This window comes from Amphiura filiformis, chromosome 4 (genome assembly GCF_039555335.1).
Source record: "Amphiura filiformis chromosome 4, Afil_fr2py, whole genome shotgun sequence".
NCBI lineage: Eukaryota > Metazoa > Echinodermata > Ophiuroidea > Amphilepidida > Amphiuridae > Amphiura > Amphiura filiformis.
In genome coordinates, this window is record NC_092631.1 from 77728666 (window position 1) to 77742698 (window position 14033).

Sequence of the window (14033 nt, forward strand, 5' to 3'; positions counted from 1 at the left end):
CGGCTAACTTAGCATGAGTATAGTGGAAGTGTATTATTAATGTTAATTTTGGCCGATTTTCAAGCATTTTACAAGAACTACTGGTACATTTTCCTTAGTTCTGTCAATGCCGAAATATATTTTGACAGGGGTGTACCGCTGAAACTCTGAAATCTCTACCCATGTTTAGAGATTTTTACCTAAAAATCTGCTGATTTGATAGGTTTTGATCATTTATTTTTGGAAACGCATAGTAGCTTGCCATGAAGGGGATATTACAGCGGATAAAAATACTCAAGCTTAAAAAAATGCTCGATTTTACTTTGCCTGCGAGTTACAATTTGTAAATCAAAGATTTGAACCAATCCATTATTAATATTTCTGGCTGCTCCAATATTTAGTGTGTTGTAAGGTTTAGTGGCTCTAAAACGGAATAGCTCGAGTTTCTTAGAGCTTCATATGAGTTCACTTTTTTGTAGCCAAGTTGTTCCATAACTGCCCCACAATGATGTTGCACATGTTGCACCTCACTCATATCAAGCTGAGTCCTCCACTTCGTGGCTACTAGTTGTGAATCCCGTGTATGAGAATACGGATTTCCATGAGAATGCTTTGTATTTTCTAATAACCAACTCGAAACCGAATTCGGCATCGGAATATTGAGAAACGTGTAGATTTGTTCCGAAAACTGATGCGGATATATGGCTAGATCTTCATATCTCACCAGCAGATATTTACCTTTCAACCATTCTGGTGTATCTAACCAAAATTGGATATTATGTTGAAGTTTCTTACAAGATATAGGCATTTTACAACTTAACCAATTTGATTCACAAACAGCCTTTCTAGAGTTATGTAAGCCTCGTGGATCCCGTACTAGATGAATAAGCTTTATATTCACGGACGAATCGTTAATCAAATTCTTCAAATCGTTGATATCGTAAACGCGAATAGTTTTTATCGCGACATATTTGTTGCTCTTACATATATCTTCCAGGACGGATACTCTCGATATATCTCGTAAGAAATTTTCTGGAATGGGACGATACATGTTTTCTATAACACTATAGTTACATAATGACGAAAATTTAATCGATTTACTCATCTCACACTGCTGTCTTGGACCAAAAGAAGCAGGGTTCCAGTTTTTCCAATCATTGGACATATTTTTAAAATCGCACTGCAATAAATCCCGAAGTGGAGTTTCGATGATTTTTCGGTGATTTGTTTTAGTTTCGTCTATTTGTTTGCGAAAATCAAAGAGCGGTTCAAAAATGTACATAAAATCATCATTGTTATTGAAAAGCTCCCCGGTAAAAGAAGAACCAGACCTTATTTGCGTAACAATGATGACTTTAAGTGGTCGTTCGTCGGCTAACGATAAATTTAAGTTTGTCTCAAAATGCTCTGATTGTGTAAGAGGAAGTAATATAGGATAATCTGTAGAGATGTTTTGTTCAAAAGTGTTTTTGTTCAAAGGTGAAAGTTTTCGATTTCCTATCAGGTTTGATGAACGATATTTGTCTCTTCCGCTAGTCGTAATGAAATCACCATGTCCAATATTACCATTTATGTCGACGTCTCTCACTGGTTGCTCATCCTGTCCAAAATTACCATCCAGGGCGACGTCTCTCACTGGTTGCTCATCATGTCCAATATTACCATTCAGGGTGATGTCTCTCACTGGTTGCTCTAGTTTTTCTGTAATAGCACAAACAAGGTAGAAAGGAAAACTTACATTGGAGTACTATTATATTATCTACCATAATACATGGTGCCACAGGTAAAGCATCGAATTCAGGGGACAAATACTTTCAATTATAATACCGTAAAACCTCGTCTACAAGCATATAGAGTGCTTTTGATGAAAGCTAAATTAAACCTGGCGCCATCCATCGACAAAATTATAAAATTATGGAGTTTGAGCAAATAAATTACCGATACACGCATATACAAATAAGTACCGGTACTATTGTAAGACCAATCTATTGTATTGGCATATTTACAGTTAATTTAACTTTCATCAAAAACACTCTATATGCTTGTAGACGAGGTTTTACGGTATGTGATGTTCTCTGCTATTGGTTTTTTTCTGATGCCTTTAGTTATGCGTTGCGTCAAAATACTTGAAAGGGCAATCGATTATATCAATACCATTGGTATAGTTAACCGAGTGGCATTCACCGAGTGGTAGTTAACATATGCAGTGATTGATTTTCCTAACAAGTCACTGTTTTAATTTAAAATATTTATTTCCTAATCTTGACTGTGCATTTTGCTCGGTGAATTATCCTCACCCTAATGCATTGCATTGCACTCAGTTTATTATCCTTATCATAAATAACACTGGGCAGAATCCGCATTAAATCGTTTCAATGTGATCTCCTGGGCATGCGCATCCGGAAAATAATCGCGTAGCGTTTGTGCTGTGCGTGTGTAGGGCGATTTAATGCGGGCCCCGTGTACCTCTCGTGTAGAGTAATCCTACTAATTAAAGGACGTCTCCGCCAATCACAACATTATGCATTATATGTTAGAAAAATAATTATCAAGCACGAATCACGTGGTTTTTATTTAAAACAAACTCATATTGACCTTTAAAAAACCCGCGCAATATTCAAATTTCCCGGGCATCGAAATTGCCTGTTGCAATGACGTCCCAGTAACACAATGAAGGCTAACGACAATTGGGCACAAATAACCATAAAGTAATTGCCCTAAACAATTTTGGCGCGGGAATTTTGAATATTTTGTGTTGGTTGAGAGCCGGCTGTTTTTATTTATTTTTATGGTCAATATAAAAAAAACCATGTAGTTTTTCTAACATATAAGACATAACGTTGTGATTGTAGGAGTGTTTCTTTAAAAATACCTGAAGGTGCCATGTACAGTGTGTATAAGACAAAAACAATTACTGTTGTAGCAAATATCACAAACATCTTGTGCCATCCTGGTCTCTTAGACATCGCTACTCTGCTGATGAAATGTTTTGATGATACCTGCAGAAAATATTGTAAACTGGGTATGATTAAAACTTAATAAGTTATTTTGAATTTGATGTTAATATAACCAAGATCAATTTAGTTTCAAGAGCATATAATGTTATCTCTTTATTGATAATTTCAGGGTTACAGATGAAGAATAATTATAGTGGGTGTTCAGTCACGTAGGTTGTCTTGTATAATCTGAGCATAAGGTCAAAATGTACAGCGGCCAAAAACATACTTGGGGAGGGGGGGGGGGGCTACATTGTTCTCTGTCATGATCATGACCTAGAGGATTCGGAAAATGTATAGTTTAAATTTAACCGCGGTTTTTTCCACTTGACAAAAACAACTTTTTGCCAGCAAAAACTAAAAAAAAGTTATAAATGTTTCACTTTTTCATCTCAAAACAAATGATTGAGTAACCAAAAACTAAGTTCCCAAGTGTAATCAACAGATGTACATAAAGAGAGGAGCCCAGCCCAGTCAATCTAAAAAAAATTAGTGGTGTAAGTTAACCCACCCAGAATATCTTTTGATTCTTTTCACTGTTTATGCATTTTAATGCGTGAATATCATACCAAAATTATATTTAAACTAGATTTCGCGGTTCTCGGGTTGGGCGGTTCTCGTGATATCTCTAATCCCCGGGCTCAAAATCAACCAACACCCGTTACCCATTTAATAAAAAGACCCATTCTGTGATCCCAGCGAAAGGGTAAAAAGAAATTTTTATAAATTGCTTCAAAGTGAAGGAAAGGTCATTCAAATTGTCATTTGGTATTTTGAATTGAAAAAATTCGCAAACAACGAAGAAAACAGCAGTATATCATATCTTTTTGACAATTTTACATAAAATATAGAATGAAATGCCTTACAATGTATAGCTACTCTAGGGCAAATAGTTTTTATACCGGTACGTTTCTTTGTGTAACCTTAAACAGCGAAGAGCTCGACTCATTCTGGCAGCTTTTGTGCGATTTTGGCCCGATAATATGGTCCTCGACAATATGGCCCTGCACCATTATCTATTATGGTCGTGCACCATTATGGTATAGGAGCATGTTTGATTTATAAATATTTTCAATTTAAATACATGCTCCAGGAGTCCAGGAGCATGCTCCATGAGCATATTAGTCAAACATGCTCCTGGAGCATAAGTCAAACATGCTCATGTACCATGGTCCATGGTCCTGGATCATATTATCGGGCCAAAATCGCACAAAAGCATTCTGGCACAAGTGCGATTGCAGCAAAAAATACTCTTTTTTTGCAAAAGACGTCGACGACGTCATAATGTCAAAAAACCTATAGGCCTACTTTACGACGCTTTTTGTGTACGCGGGTGGGTAGCAGAGTGACGCCCCCCTCCGCGGGCTTTGGTAGGCAAAACCGCTGGTCAAGGATAAAGCAGAGACCGGGCAATATTATTTACCGTAGTTAACATTTGAATAGGAGAAGAATAGGTTTCCTAACCGGCTAACCCTACCCCTACTATAGGCCTACCCTTGTATCTTGGATGAAAAAACCTCCGAAATACTCTTGGGCAAGTTGGGGAGTTTAAACTGGAGGTGTGATCATGTGTGATGAGAGTGGACTAATTTTTAAGGCGTGGTCGAACATGTCAGGGAATTCTTGAAGGTTGGTTGATGCTAAGGCCAAGTAAAAAAAAAGACTTTTCTATTGAAATAGGCTAGATCAGTCAAAATTTGACCAAATGATATATTTTTACTATATCATGATTTATAGAGTGACTTTATCCGTGTGATAGTTTTTATTATCATGATTACAGTGACTTTAGCCATATATATTAGGCCTATAGTTTGATCAGCTCGTAATCGGCGGGCCTTATAACATCGCGGATTAATATCAATATATTTTATTTGGAAAATTGTCTTGTGACACCTCGCCAGAAGTATTATAAATTATTAATTGAGGTCCTGTACTTTGTCTACTTTCTTTAACACGCAAAATAGGGCCTATAGACCAGACAGATCAACAACGATATCACTCTTAACGTGGGTCTACTTTTCGGCGTAGTGATAAAAGCCTAATATTTACCGCCGATTACGAGCTGATCAAAGTATAGGCCTACATGCCAATATTCGTGTAATAGTAGGCCTATATTCAAATATTAACTGTCTATGAGTGTGATGGTCGAAATATAATCACGAGGTGAAAGATGGATTGTTTCATTCGCAACAATTTTAGAAACAAAGTAATTGGAAGCAAATAGGAAAAATATTTGAAAATCTCCAAAAATCGGTGAGGGAGGGGACGACATGTTATTTATTTTACTTATATATATGGGCAATTCCAAGCAAAAGTGGACATGACTCAAAAAAATAAAATTGCCTCTATGTATTTCTTTTAACTTTCATATTATTCCAAACAGATGTAATGTTCAAGTTCTAAACTTTTTTCTGCATTTTTCTAACATTTTTTTCAAAAAAACACAATTTCTTCGGAGAGTGTATTTTTAGTGGAACAGTCCTGTTCAACTTGGATTTTCTAAGTGGGCCTATTTTATTAAACAGGGGCATTTTTCTTTTTAATTTGATACATTTTATATCTATGAAATATGGTCTTCAAGAAATATCCATCACATTTTAAATAACCCCCCACTAATTGTTTCCTTTCATTGTGTTTTGATAACACTAAATATGGTGTAGCACGAGTTACCGAGAGAAGCATTTTTTAGTATATTTACACAATTTTGGCAATTTAATTGATGCCACTTATTTTTTTCCTTCTACTAGTAGTACCTTGAATAAAAATAAGAAATTGAAATACAAAACACTATCCACCACATAATAATGACCCCTTAAAAACTGTAGCACGAGTTACCAGTAGCACGAGTTACCGACGTAGCACGAGTTACCATAGCCCACTTCCCCTCTGTACCAGCAAAGGTAATGCAAAATACCACTTGGCAGCAATAGAGGTATCTCCAACTGCATGAATATGCATTTATGTAACCATGGTAACAACTTTCTAGCAGTAGTGTAGCCAGTGGGGGGGGGCAGGTGGGGCAAACTTCCCCTGGCAAACTAGAATTACGCGGCTCGTAATTAAGGTGGCACTCACTCAAAAGTGTGTAAATAACAATGTTTTGTAAATACAAATGATATGCAATATGCAAATAAGCTCATTAGTATTCATAAATATGCAAATAACATGACAAACATCAGGTCACAATATCCAATCACCAAACTAAGTTTGAAGTTGATTGGTTATTATTATTAATGCATTTAAGCTGCAGAGTGGATTAATGAAAATGTAGGCAAAATATGCAAATAAGCTCATTAATATTCATAAATATGCAAATAACATAACACAAAACTATATACAGGACATCAAGCCACCATATCCTATCACCATACCTATCTATCTGGCATAGTATACCAAGTATGTAGTTGATCGATTATTGCGTTGAAGCTTCACAGTGGATAAATCAATTTGCTTCCGCCCGAGCAGCCGAACAAAGGAACAAACAAAGAAACAACCAGGCAAACACACATGTGTGGGGGCCCAAAATTAAAGATAAAAGTGCCCTTCTGACAGAAAAATGAAAGTAAAAATGTGGAAGGCAAAGATAGAGAAAAGGTTCAAGGAGCCAGTTCCACCTGATCATGCGCCAAAATAGTGTAAATATACCAAATTTGTACCAAAATAAAGTCCCTTTTTTGAAGCTCGAAGACTTAAACTTGTACAGTCTCTCTAAAAAAATTGCTCTAGTATATATCCCATTACTAATACCTGGTCAAAATGATGCAACCAAAATTTTAGTTCCCCCCAAATCTAGCCCAAGAAATATAGATACTGGAAATCCTGTGACTAGCTAACAGCCACAGTGACATTTCAAGTTGATACTGAGATTTGTATGATTGTCTTGATACAAAATTTGTTCATGTTGTTGAGTATGATGGGTCTCATTTTCCAGGTGAAGTGATTGAAATCGTGCAAACTGTATTCAGTAATGCACCAAGCAGGAAATCACAGGAAATGATCTCAACCAAAAGATGACCAAACATTCTATACCGGTACCTCAGAAAGCAATTTTTAATTTAAAGAAACTTACAGAGCCGATCATTGTAAAGAACCACGAACATTACAAGTTTTGTGAACTAATTTAGGGTAAAATAACCTACATGTATCAATCTATCAATTGTTGACTGTTCAATTTAACTGTTGAAATTTAAGCCCTGCAATGTATGAAATATCCAAACAGGATGGATCCAGGGATTATATACATACATTGTATGTAATGCTGCGATGTAATGTGTGTGGTACATTGTATGCTGATACATGGAAAAGGGGTATAATCCTTCTTGTCTTCCATGAGCAACCGCGTCACATCGGGTATAATCTTCCTTCCAGGAGCAACTACTGTGCATGATTGACGGGCTATTCCATTGCTCGTAATAGGGTAGTGTATTTTAGCGGGACAATGCTGGCGCGTGCACAATGTGCAAGGTAGACTTTCGCCAAGACTTGGCATGTGGTTGTTGGTGTAGGGGTGTGGGTGTGTGTGTGTGTTGGGGGAGGGGGGGGTGCGTGTTGTCCGAGATGTTAGGAATTATTTAATAATAGTTATTAATATTGGAAGAACGTTTTAAACTAAATGTAAGGCATCATATACGATTTTATACCGTACTATTTTAGATTTTCAATTAATAACAAAATAATAAAATAGCATTTAAAAATTATATTAATAGGCCTATTTATTATCGCACGCCATTGTAACAATTAAAAAAATGGCACACTTTCCGATAAAAATTTGGGAAACAAATTAATTTCAAAATAAATAAAATAATAAAAACAATCTTTCTTAAACCACATTTTCATGAAATTGAGGGCCATCAATAAACCAAAATGCACCCCGAATCTGTCGCACATCCCCGTAGTAGGCCTACCCTCCTTTCCACCCCCGTTGCCCTAAACTAGACGTGTAATATAACCGCCACGAGTATTTTTTTTTTACCTGTAGGCAAGCTCACCCCTACAGTCGCAATAGTTCTAGCCCAGATAGCTTTTAACTCACGCCTACTAATAACGTACTTTCATCAAGTGATGGCGCTATAAGGTTTACCACGGAAGCTGTTTGGTTTACCGTGGAAGAAGATTATACCCTATATGGATACATGCACTGCATTGGTGTTATTTGTACATAAATTGGGTTATTTTGGGGGTTATCATGGTTATATCAAAGTATACTTTGGTTATATGTACATAGATTGGGTTATTTGATCATATACCAGTCATTGAGGAATTTTTATCAAGAAACTTTGACATTTAAAAGAACATTAACCATATTGTATATGGCCGGACAAAATGTAGCACGAGTTACCGTAGCACGAGTTACCATGTTTTTTGCCAGTCAATGTAAAACTATGAGGGACAAAACTTTTTAAGTTATACCAAGATAAACCTTAGCATAGCAGTTACTTATCATATAATCAATTAGGCTTTAATGTTTTTTATTTTAGGACACGATCAAAATAAAAATGAGTGATTTTTTAGCATGTCCTTTGCTCGTAGCACGAGTTACCGTTTTTCGCAGCTGTCCCATACGTACAAAAGTTGATATATTCATTTAGCAATACTATGAGGATCTAGCCTTGAATGTTGGGTATTAAAATACAAAAAATACAGATTCCAATCAAATGATTTTAAAAAGCTGGAGCACAAAGTATGTAAAAGAACGCCATAAAGTGTAGCACGAGTTACCGTGGAATTGCCCATATATATATTGATTGTGCGGGACACCACGTATTACAGAAAAACGGGCTGGTTCCCTATTCTGTATTCAAATATACGGAAAAAATATAAATTCAGAGGTAGGCCTATAAGTCATGCAATATTTAGGCCTAGGCCTACTGTTTGAATTTCCTCCCCGGGCATGCCGGGGGAAACACATATGAACATCAAATTAATGGTAAAGCTTCAGTTATTAATATTATGTGTAGGCCTACGCACATCTGACCATCCTACCATGGAAATTCCTTGATCCTACAAACCCGGGCCTACAAACAGCGGGGACAAATGACTACATAAATTGCAATAAAAAATAAAAATATGTTATGTAGGCCCTACTCACGTTCCGATGCATATAGGCGGCTGTGCATAGGACTCATGTCTATGCAACTGCATGCTGTACTAAAGTGTACTTGCATGCTTGTAAGTTGTAGTGTTACACGTGCAAAATTGTCAACATGTAGCCTAAGCCTAGTTGAAATCTTTGCATCTTTGTAAAATATTTCCGTTAGTATCTTGGCATACTACTTACTAGTATAAACATGATAAATGGATAGAAATGCGACGTATTTCCCGGGTGCATTCCAACCGTTCAGTGCAAGTGCAGCAATTTCTGTGTGAGTTTATGCATTCAACCGTATTTCACCGCTATTCAATAACTGTGCAGCGCGCAGCATGCGGCTCCACGACTTTCAGTCTCATGAATGTCTAACTGACAACGCACTGTTTTATTTTGAGGGTCAATTAATTTATCGTTGAAATGACTGATAAATTTGTCTTTTATTTTAAACTATCTAAATATGATACGAGAGATGTCACGAAATTAAATTAATACATTAAATGAAATACGTAATTTTCATTTTGTTCAAATTCGTTTCTTTGTACTAATCCGTGAAAATTTAGTGTGGAGTAAAAATTTAGGTCTGAGCTTTTCATGTAATGCATATTAACGGTAGGGTCCTATGAGTATGCGATAGTCGCCAGTCGATGGTGGTGGTGGCCCGGGGGTGGTGGTGGTGGTGTCACCGCTGTTTATTTTGCGTAAAATGCGCAAATTAGTTGTACCGAAAGAGCTTAAAACGACTGGTAAAGAGACTATGCCCTTGACACAATTAAAGATGGATGCTGGCGGTCTGCACGTAAACAATAGCCGTGGTGGAATAAAAATGCTGCAAAAAGGTGTTAATATTGCAAGAGTAACTACATTTTCGAATCGAAGGTAATTATTTGATCTAAGATATTCTTAAAATGAATTCGGTTTCATCATCAGTGATAAATATTTCCTGAAATTGTACATTACTTTGCACCCAAATTCTGTACTTGTTTCCGGAGCTCTGCATTGTGATTGACCGTGCTGCAACAAGGCAGTAGCAGCGGTAGGATTTTCAAATCTTTGTGTACTTTTCCCATGATTTTGGGCACTTGGTACACCTTCTTTTATATCTGATCTTGTATGCAAGTGAATAAAAACGCTCTCAATAGGCTGAATTAATGAATGGCCCAAGGTTAAAAATGTCCTTTTAAAAAAAAAAAACGATTTCAATATCATGCATGTATATGGCATGCATGTATTTCTGAGTGCTATGCCATGTAAATGGGTATGTGTATGTAAACATGTACGTTAGCAAGGCCATGGATGTACCTAGAAGTACCATATATTGCACAGAGATGCGCAATATTAAATATTATGACCGAGCAGCTGGCTTCTGTTGAAGTAAGCTTACTGTCTGTGCGTCATTTGATCTAGAACTCGTATCTACTATCCACGATGACACAGTGAGTGTGAACACTGGACAGAGATAGAGCATGGAACTATTAACTACTTCAGTCACTTAATCGTCGCCAATTTTCAAACACATTAAAAAATTCTTTATTTAAAAGTTTAATGATACCGGGGTACCGAAATTTATTTTGATGACATATCTGTATCTTCAGAGCAGCCAAAGTTTGCTCATTTTTATTTTATGAGATTAACCATGCTCACAATTCGCTGATGATGTGTCATTTGAGCAGCTTTTTTGGGATGCTGTACCCATCGTGATCTGCGTTGTTGTTTACTTCCGAATTTTCATTGCTAATGTGGTGTTATGCTTGACTGATTCTGACATGATTTGGAGATACATGTAGCTCCAAAGCTCAATCCATAATAATCAATCATTGGTTTCTATATCAGTGGCCTGTATTAAAGATATTAAAGATAGACTTCTCGATCAAATGTGTTATGTGTGTGACATGCGTAAGGCAAAAAAAAAAAATTATTGTTTTGCCCTCAACCGTGCGACCCTAAATCCTGAAAAATCAGGGTCACAATATTTTTTTTTGAATGATGATTTTTACAGATTTGTTCAAAAACTCAATGTTTTTCACTTAAAAGTAATATTTTATTGAAAGACTAGTCTTTAAGGCCCTTCGCACTTGATTATTAGTTTCCTGTTGAAGATTTTGAAAGAGGGACGAGGTGCAGGTGACTTTTAATTATTAATTATCTTTTATTTTCTTTATTTAGTTTCAACTATTACAAGCAACTATTGACTCGTTTTGACTAGAGCGGGCATTTAATTATTTCACAACAATATTTGATTTTATAAATAAGTGAAGGTGGAGTTGTACTCTTTGTTCATTCATCATTATTGTTGATATTATAAAAGTCAGAAAATGGCATGTAGAAGTAGTTGAAAGTTATTTTAAAGGAGAAAATTAGAAATAAAAATGAAATAATTAATTATTTTGAGATTTTCAATTTTGAACGCGGTTAACAGGAAACTAATAATCAAGTGCGAAGGGCCTAATTGATGTCTAACAGGTATCCAGAAGTCAAAATTGACAAATGTCCCCTAATTGAAGAAGCATTATTTAATATTTGAGAATAAAAAAAAAAGAAATCCGACCGTCCGACCCAAATTTCCCACTTGAGGGCAACACAATAATATTTTTTTTTTCTTTTTATGATATTATCATGCCATCCATTTCAAGTAGGCCTACTTCACCCCATCATCCCAGATTCCCCATCCTAGAAAATGTGGGGCTGTAAGCTGGGTTTACATACATTTTTAATTAACAGGAATTAACCTGTTGGTGCACTCTAGGGGTGGAACGTGTAGCATGTTGGAATATTTCCAACCCTATACAACCCAGGGATTGGCAATGGTAGAATGCACCCTGCCCGGGGGCACCCTGGTAGTCTAGCTTCGAATTTGCCGGGGAATTTGCTCACCAATAGCTTTTGAGGCTAGAAATTGATGAAGAACGACACCATAATAGCAAGGGCAGTTCGGAAATAACGATGGGGTCATCGCATCAAAACTGTTGCTAAAATTGCACTTCAACTAAATTATAGACTGTTCAAAATAACCAAAAATTACAAGTGCCATCATTTTCCCACATTCCGCGGGATAGGTGGTGACGAAAGTACTCAAAACTCACTCAAAAAACACAGCGAGTTGGTGCTCATTGATTTTTAATAGAAATGATGGACATCTAGATTGTGTTGTTGAAATTGGGAATAGGCAGGTTGCTTTTGCCTGTATGGTCTGTCATTTTGTTCACTTTTCCTTCACGATTCTTCAATTTGTACACTCAAATGCGACAGAAATAAACCCATGTAGGTTTGTCAGTTGAGCATTTTTCTTGTGCAAATGACCTTAAAATACCTGTAAATTTTAAGATCTGTAAAAATTTTTCAATTTTTTTCACTTGCTCCATTCATAGTTTTTTTTTTCCAAAAAAAACACACCCCATACACAAAAATCTAGGTCAGACAGGCCTGTAGAACAGGATTTTTTTTGTCACCTAAACCTAGCTGTAATTTCAGCTTAAGTATCAAGTTAATCAGTGATTCATATTTGTAATTGATATACACAATAACAACTTTCAGTTTAAGCTTATTTACTAATTTTTTTAATTTTCTTTTATTGCTCTATTTTCACAGAAAAGAACATGTATGTTCAAGAGAAACTGGGCGAAGATATGTAGTTCCATTCACGAAGAGGGTTGGTGCTGGTGTACATTGTGACATTGTCATCGCATGATAAACGACACATCTGGACAAGGATTTTATACAATGATGTGTACGAGGGGGTATCCAAAAGTTTTTGACATCACCAAGAAGGAAAAGAGCTATATCGATGAAAATTTGTCAGTGTATTCACTGGTCCTTATGTACATTATGGTCCAAAAATGGTCTCATAAGTATGTTTACTTTCTTTACAGGTGGCACTAGATGGGCAGTAGGCGCATAACCTTTTCATGATAAGATCCTCCATTTTTTTGAGTTTCTTCACTGTGGCCGCATCATCCGTAAGTGATGGACGTCCACTTCTTGGCTCATCTGTGAGGGACATGTGGCCAGTTTGGAATTTTTTTTTTCAAAAAGCAACAGTGCCATATGATGGGCAATCGTCACCGTAGATAGCTTTCATTTCATCATAGATTTTCTGAGCATTGTAGGCCTAACCCTCCAAATGCAGGAACTTAATCACGCTGTGTGCCTCAATTTTCACCATCTTGCAGGTTATGCGCCTACTGCCCATCTAGTGCCACCTGTAAAGAAAGTAAACATACTTATGAGACCATTTTTGGACCATAATGTACATAAGGACCAGTGAATACACTGACAAAATTTCATTGATATAGCTCTTTTCCTTCTGGGTGATGTCAAAAACTTTTGGATACCCCCTCGTAAATCATGTTAAATTTGCTTTATTGCTTGGACTTTCTTAAACACAAACAATAATGTTCCAGCTGGTGTTCCCGAGGTTAAAAGGGTTCAGAGGATGCTCGAAGTTGAAATGGTCTCCAATTATATGTCCTTCTATGATAAATCAGAAAAATAATAGTTTGCACTATGTACATGTATCCCTATTGTGGCCGCCAGGACAGGTTCATCATCCCCTAGGTACCTGACTTGTACACACCAGGGGTGTGATTTTTTAAATTTATTTATTTATTGATTTTTTTAATTTTTTTTTTTTTCGCTTTTGGAGTGGCCCTGGACCAAGATCTAAATACTTAACAGAGATGTCACATTTCCGGAATTTTCAGTTTCCAGATATGAGAAAATCTCCAATTTTAAAATGAAAATTCTTTAGAACCCTGACTGGATGATTTATAGACACACTGTACTGTGCAAAAATGGTGATGCAATTTCTCATGTGTATGTGAATGATATGATACTGGAAGTATGTATTCACAGATAATAAATGTTTTTATACTATAAAGTGAAGTATTTTAACAGTTTCTCATTTTTGCATTTTACCCCATGAAATTGCATCTCCAGTGGTGCTCAAGTGTGTAAAACCCCTCTGGCTTCGGGGG

General features: G+C 36.4%; 1 protein-coding gene across 1 annotated transcript; it reads right to left on the bottom strand.

Moving 5' to 3' along the window:
- Nucleotides 1-57: 57 nt before the first annotated feature.
- On the bottom strand, nt 58-2979 carry LOC140149937 (carbohydrate sulfotransferase 1-like). Its single transcript, XM_072171950.1, has 2 exons — nt 2852-2979; nt 58-1680 (listed from the first exon to the last, which is right to left on the bottom strand). The coding sequence occupies exons 1-2, from the start codon at nt 2943-2945 to the stop codon at nt 377-379; spliced, it is 1398 nt and encodes a 465-aa protein (XP_072028051.1). The 5' UTR covers nt 2946-2979; the 3' UTR covers nt 58-376.
- Between the last annotated feature and the right edge of the window lie 11054 nt (nt 2980-14033).

Excerpts from the sequence above, each read along its gene's own strand:
- LOC140149937 (XM_072171950.1), bottom strand. The coding sequence starts at position 2,945 with ATGTCTAAGAGACCAGGATGGCACAAGATGTTTGTGATATTTGCTACA. Across the intron at positions 1,681-2,851 it reads ACTGTACATGGCACCTTCAG|AAAAACTAGAGCAACCAGTG; the intron begins GTATTTTTAAAG and ends GTGCTATTACAG.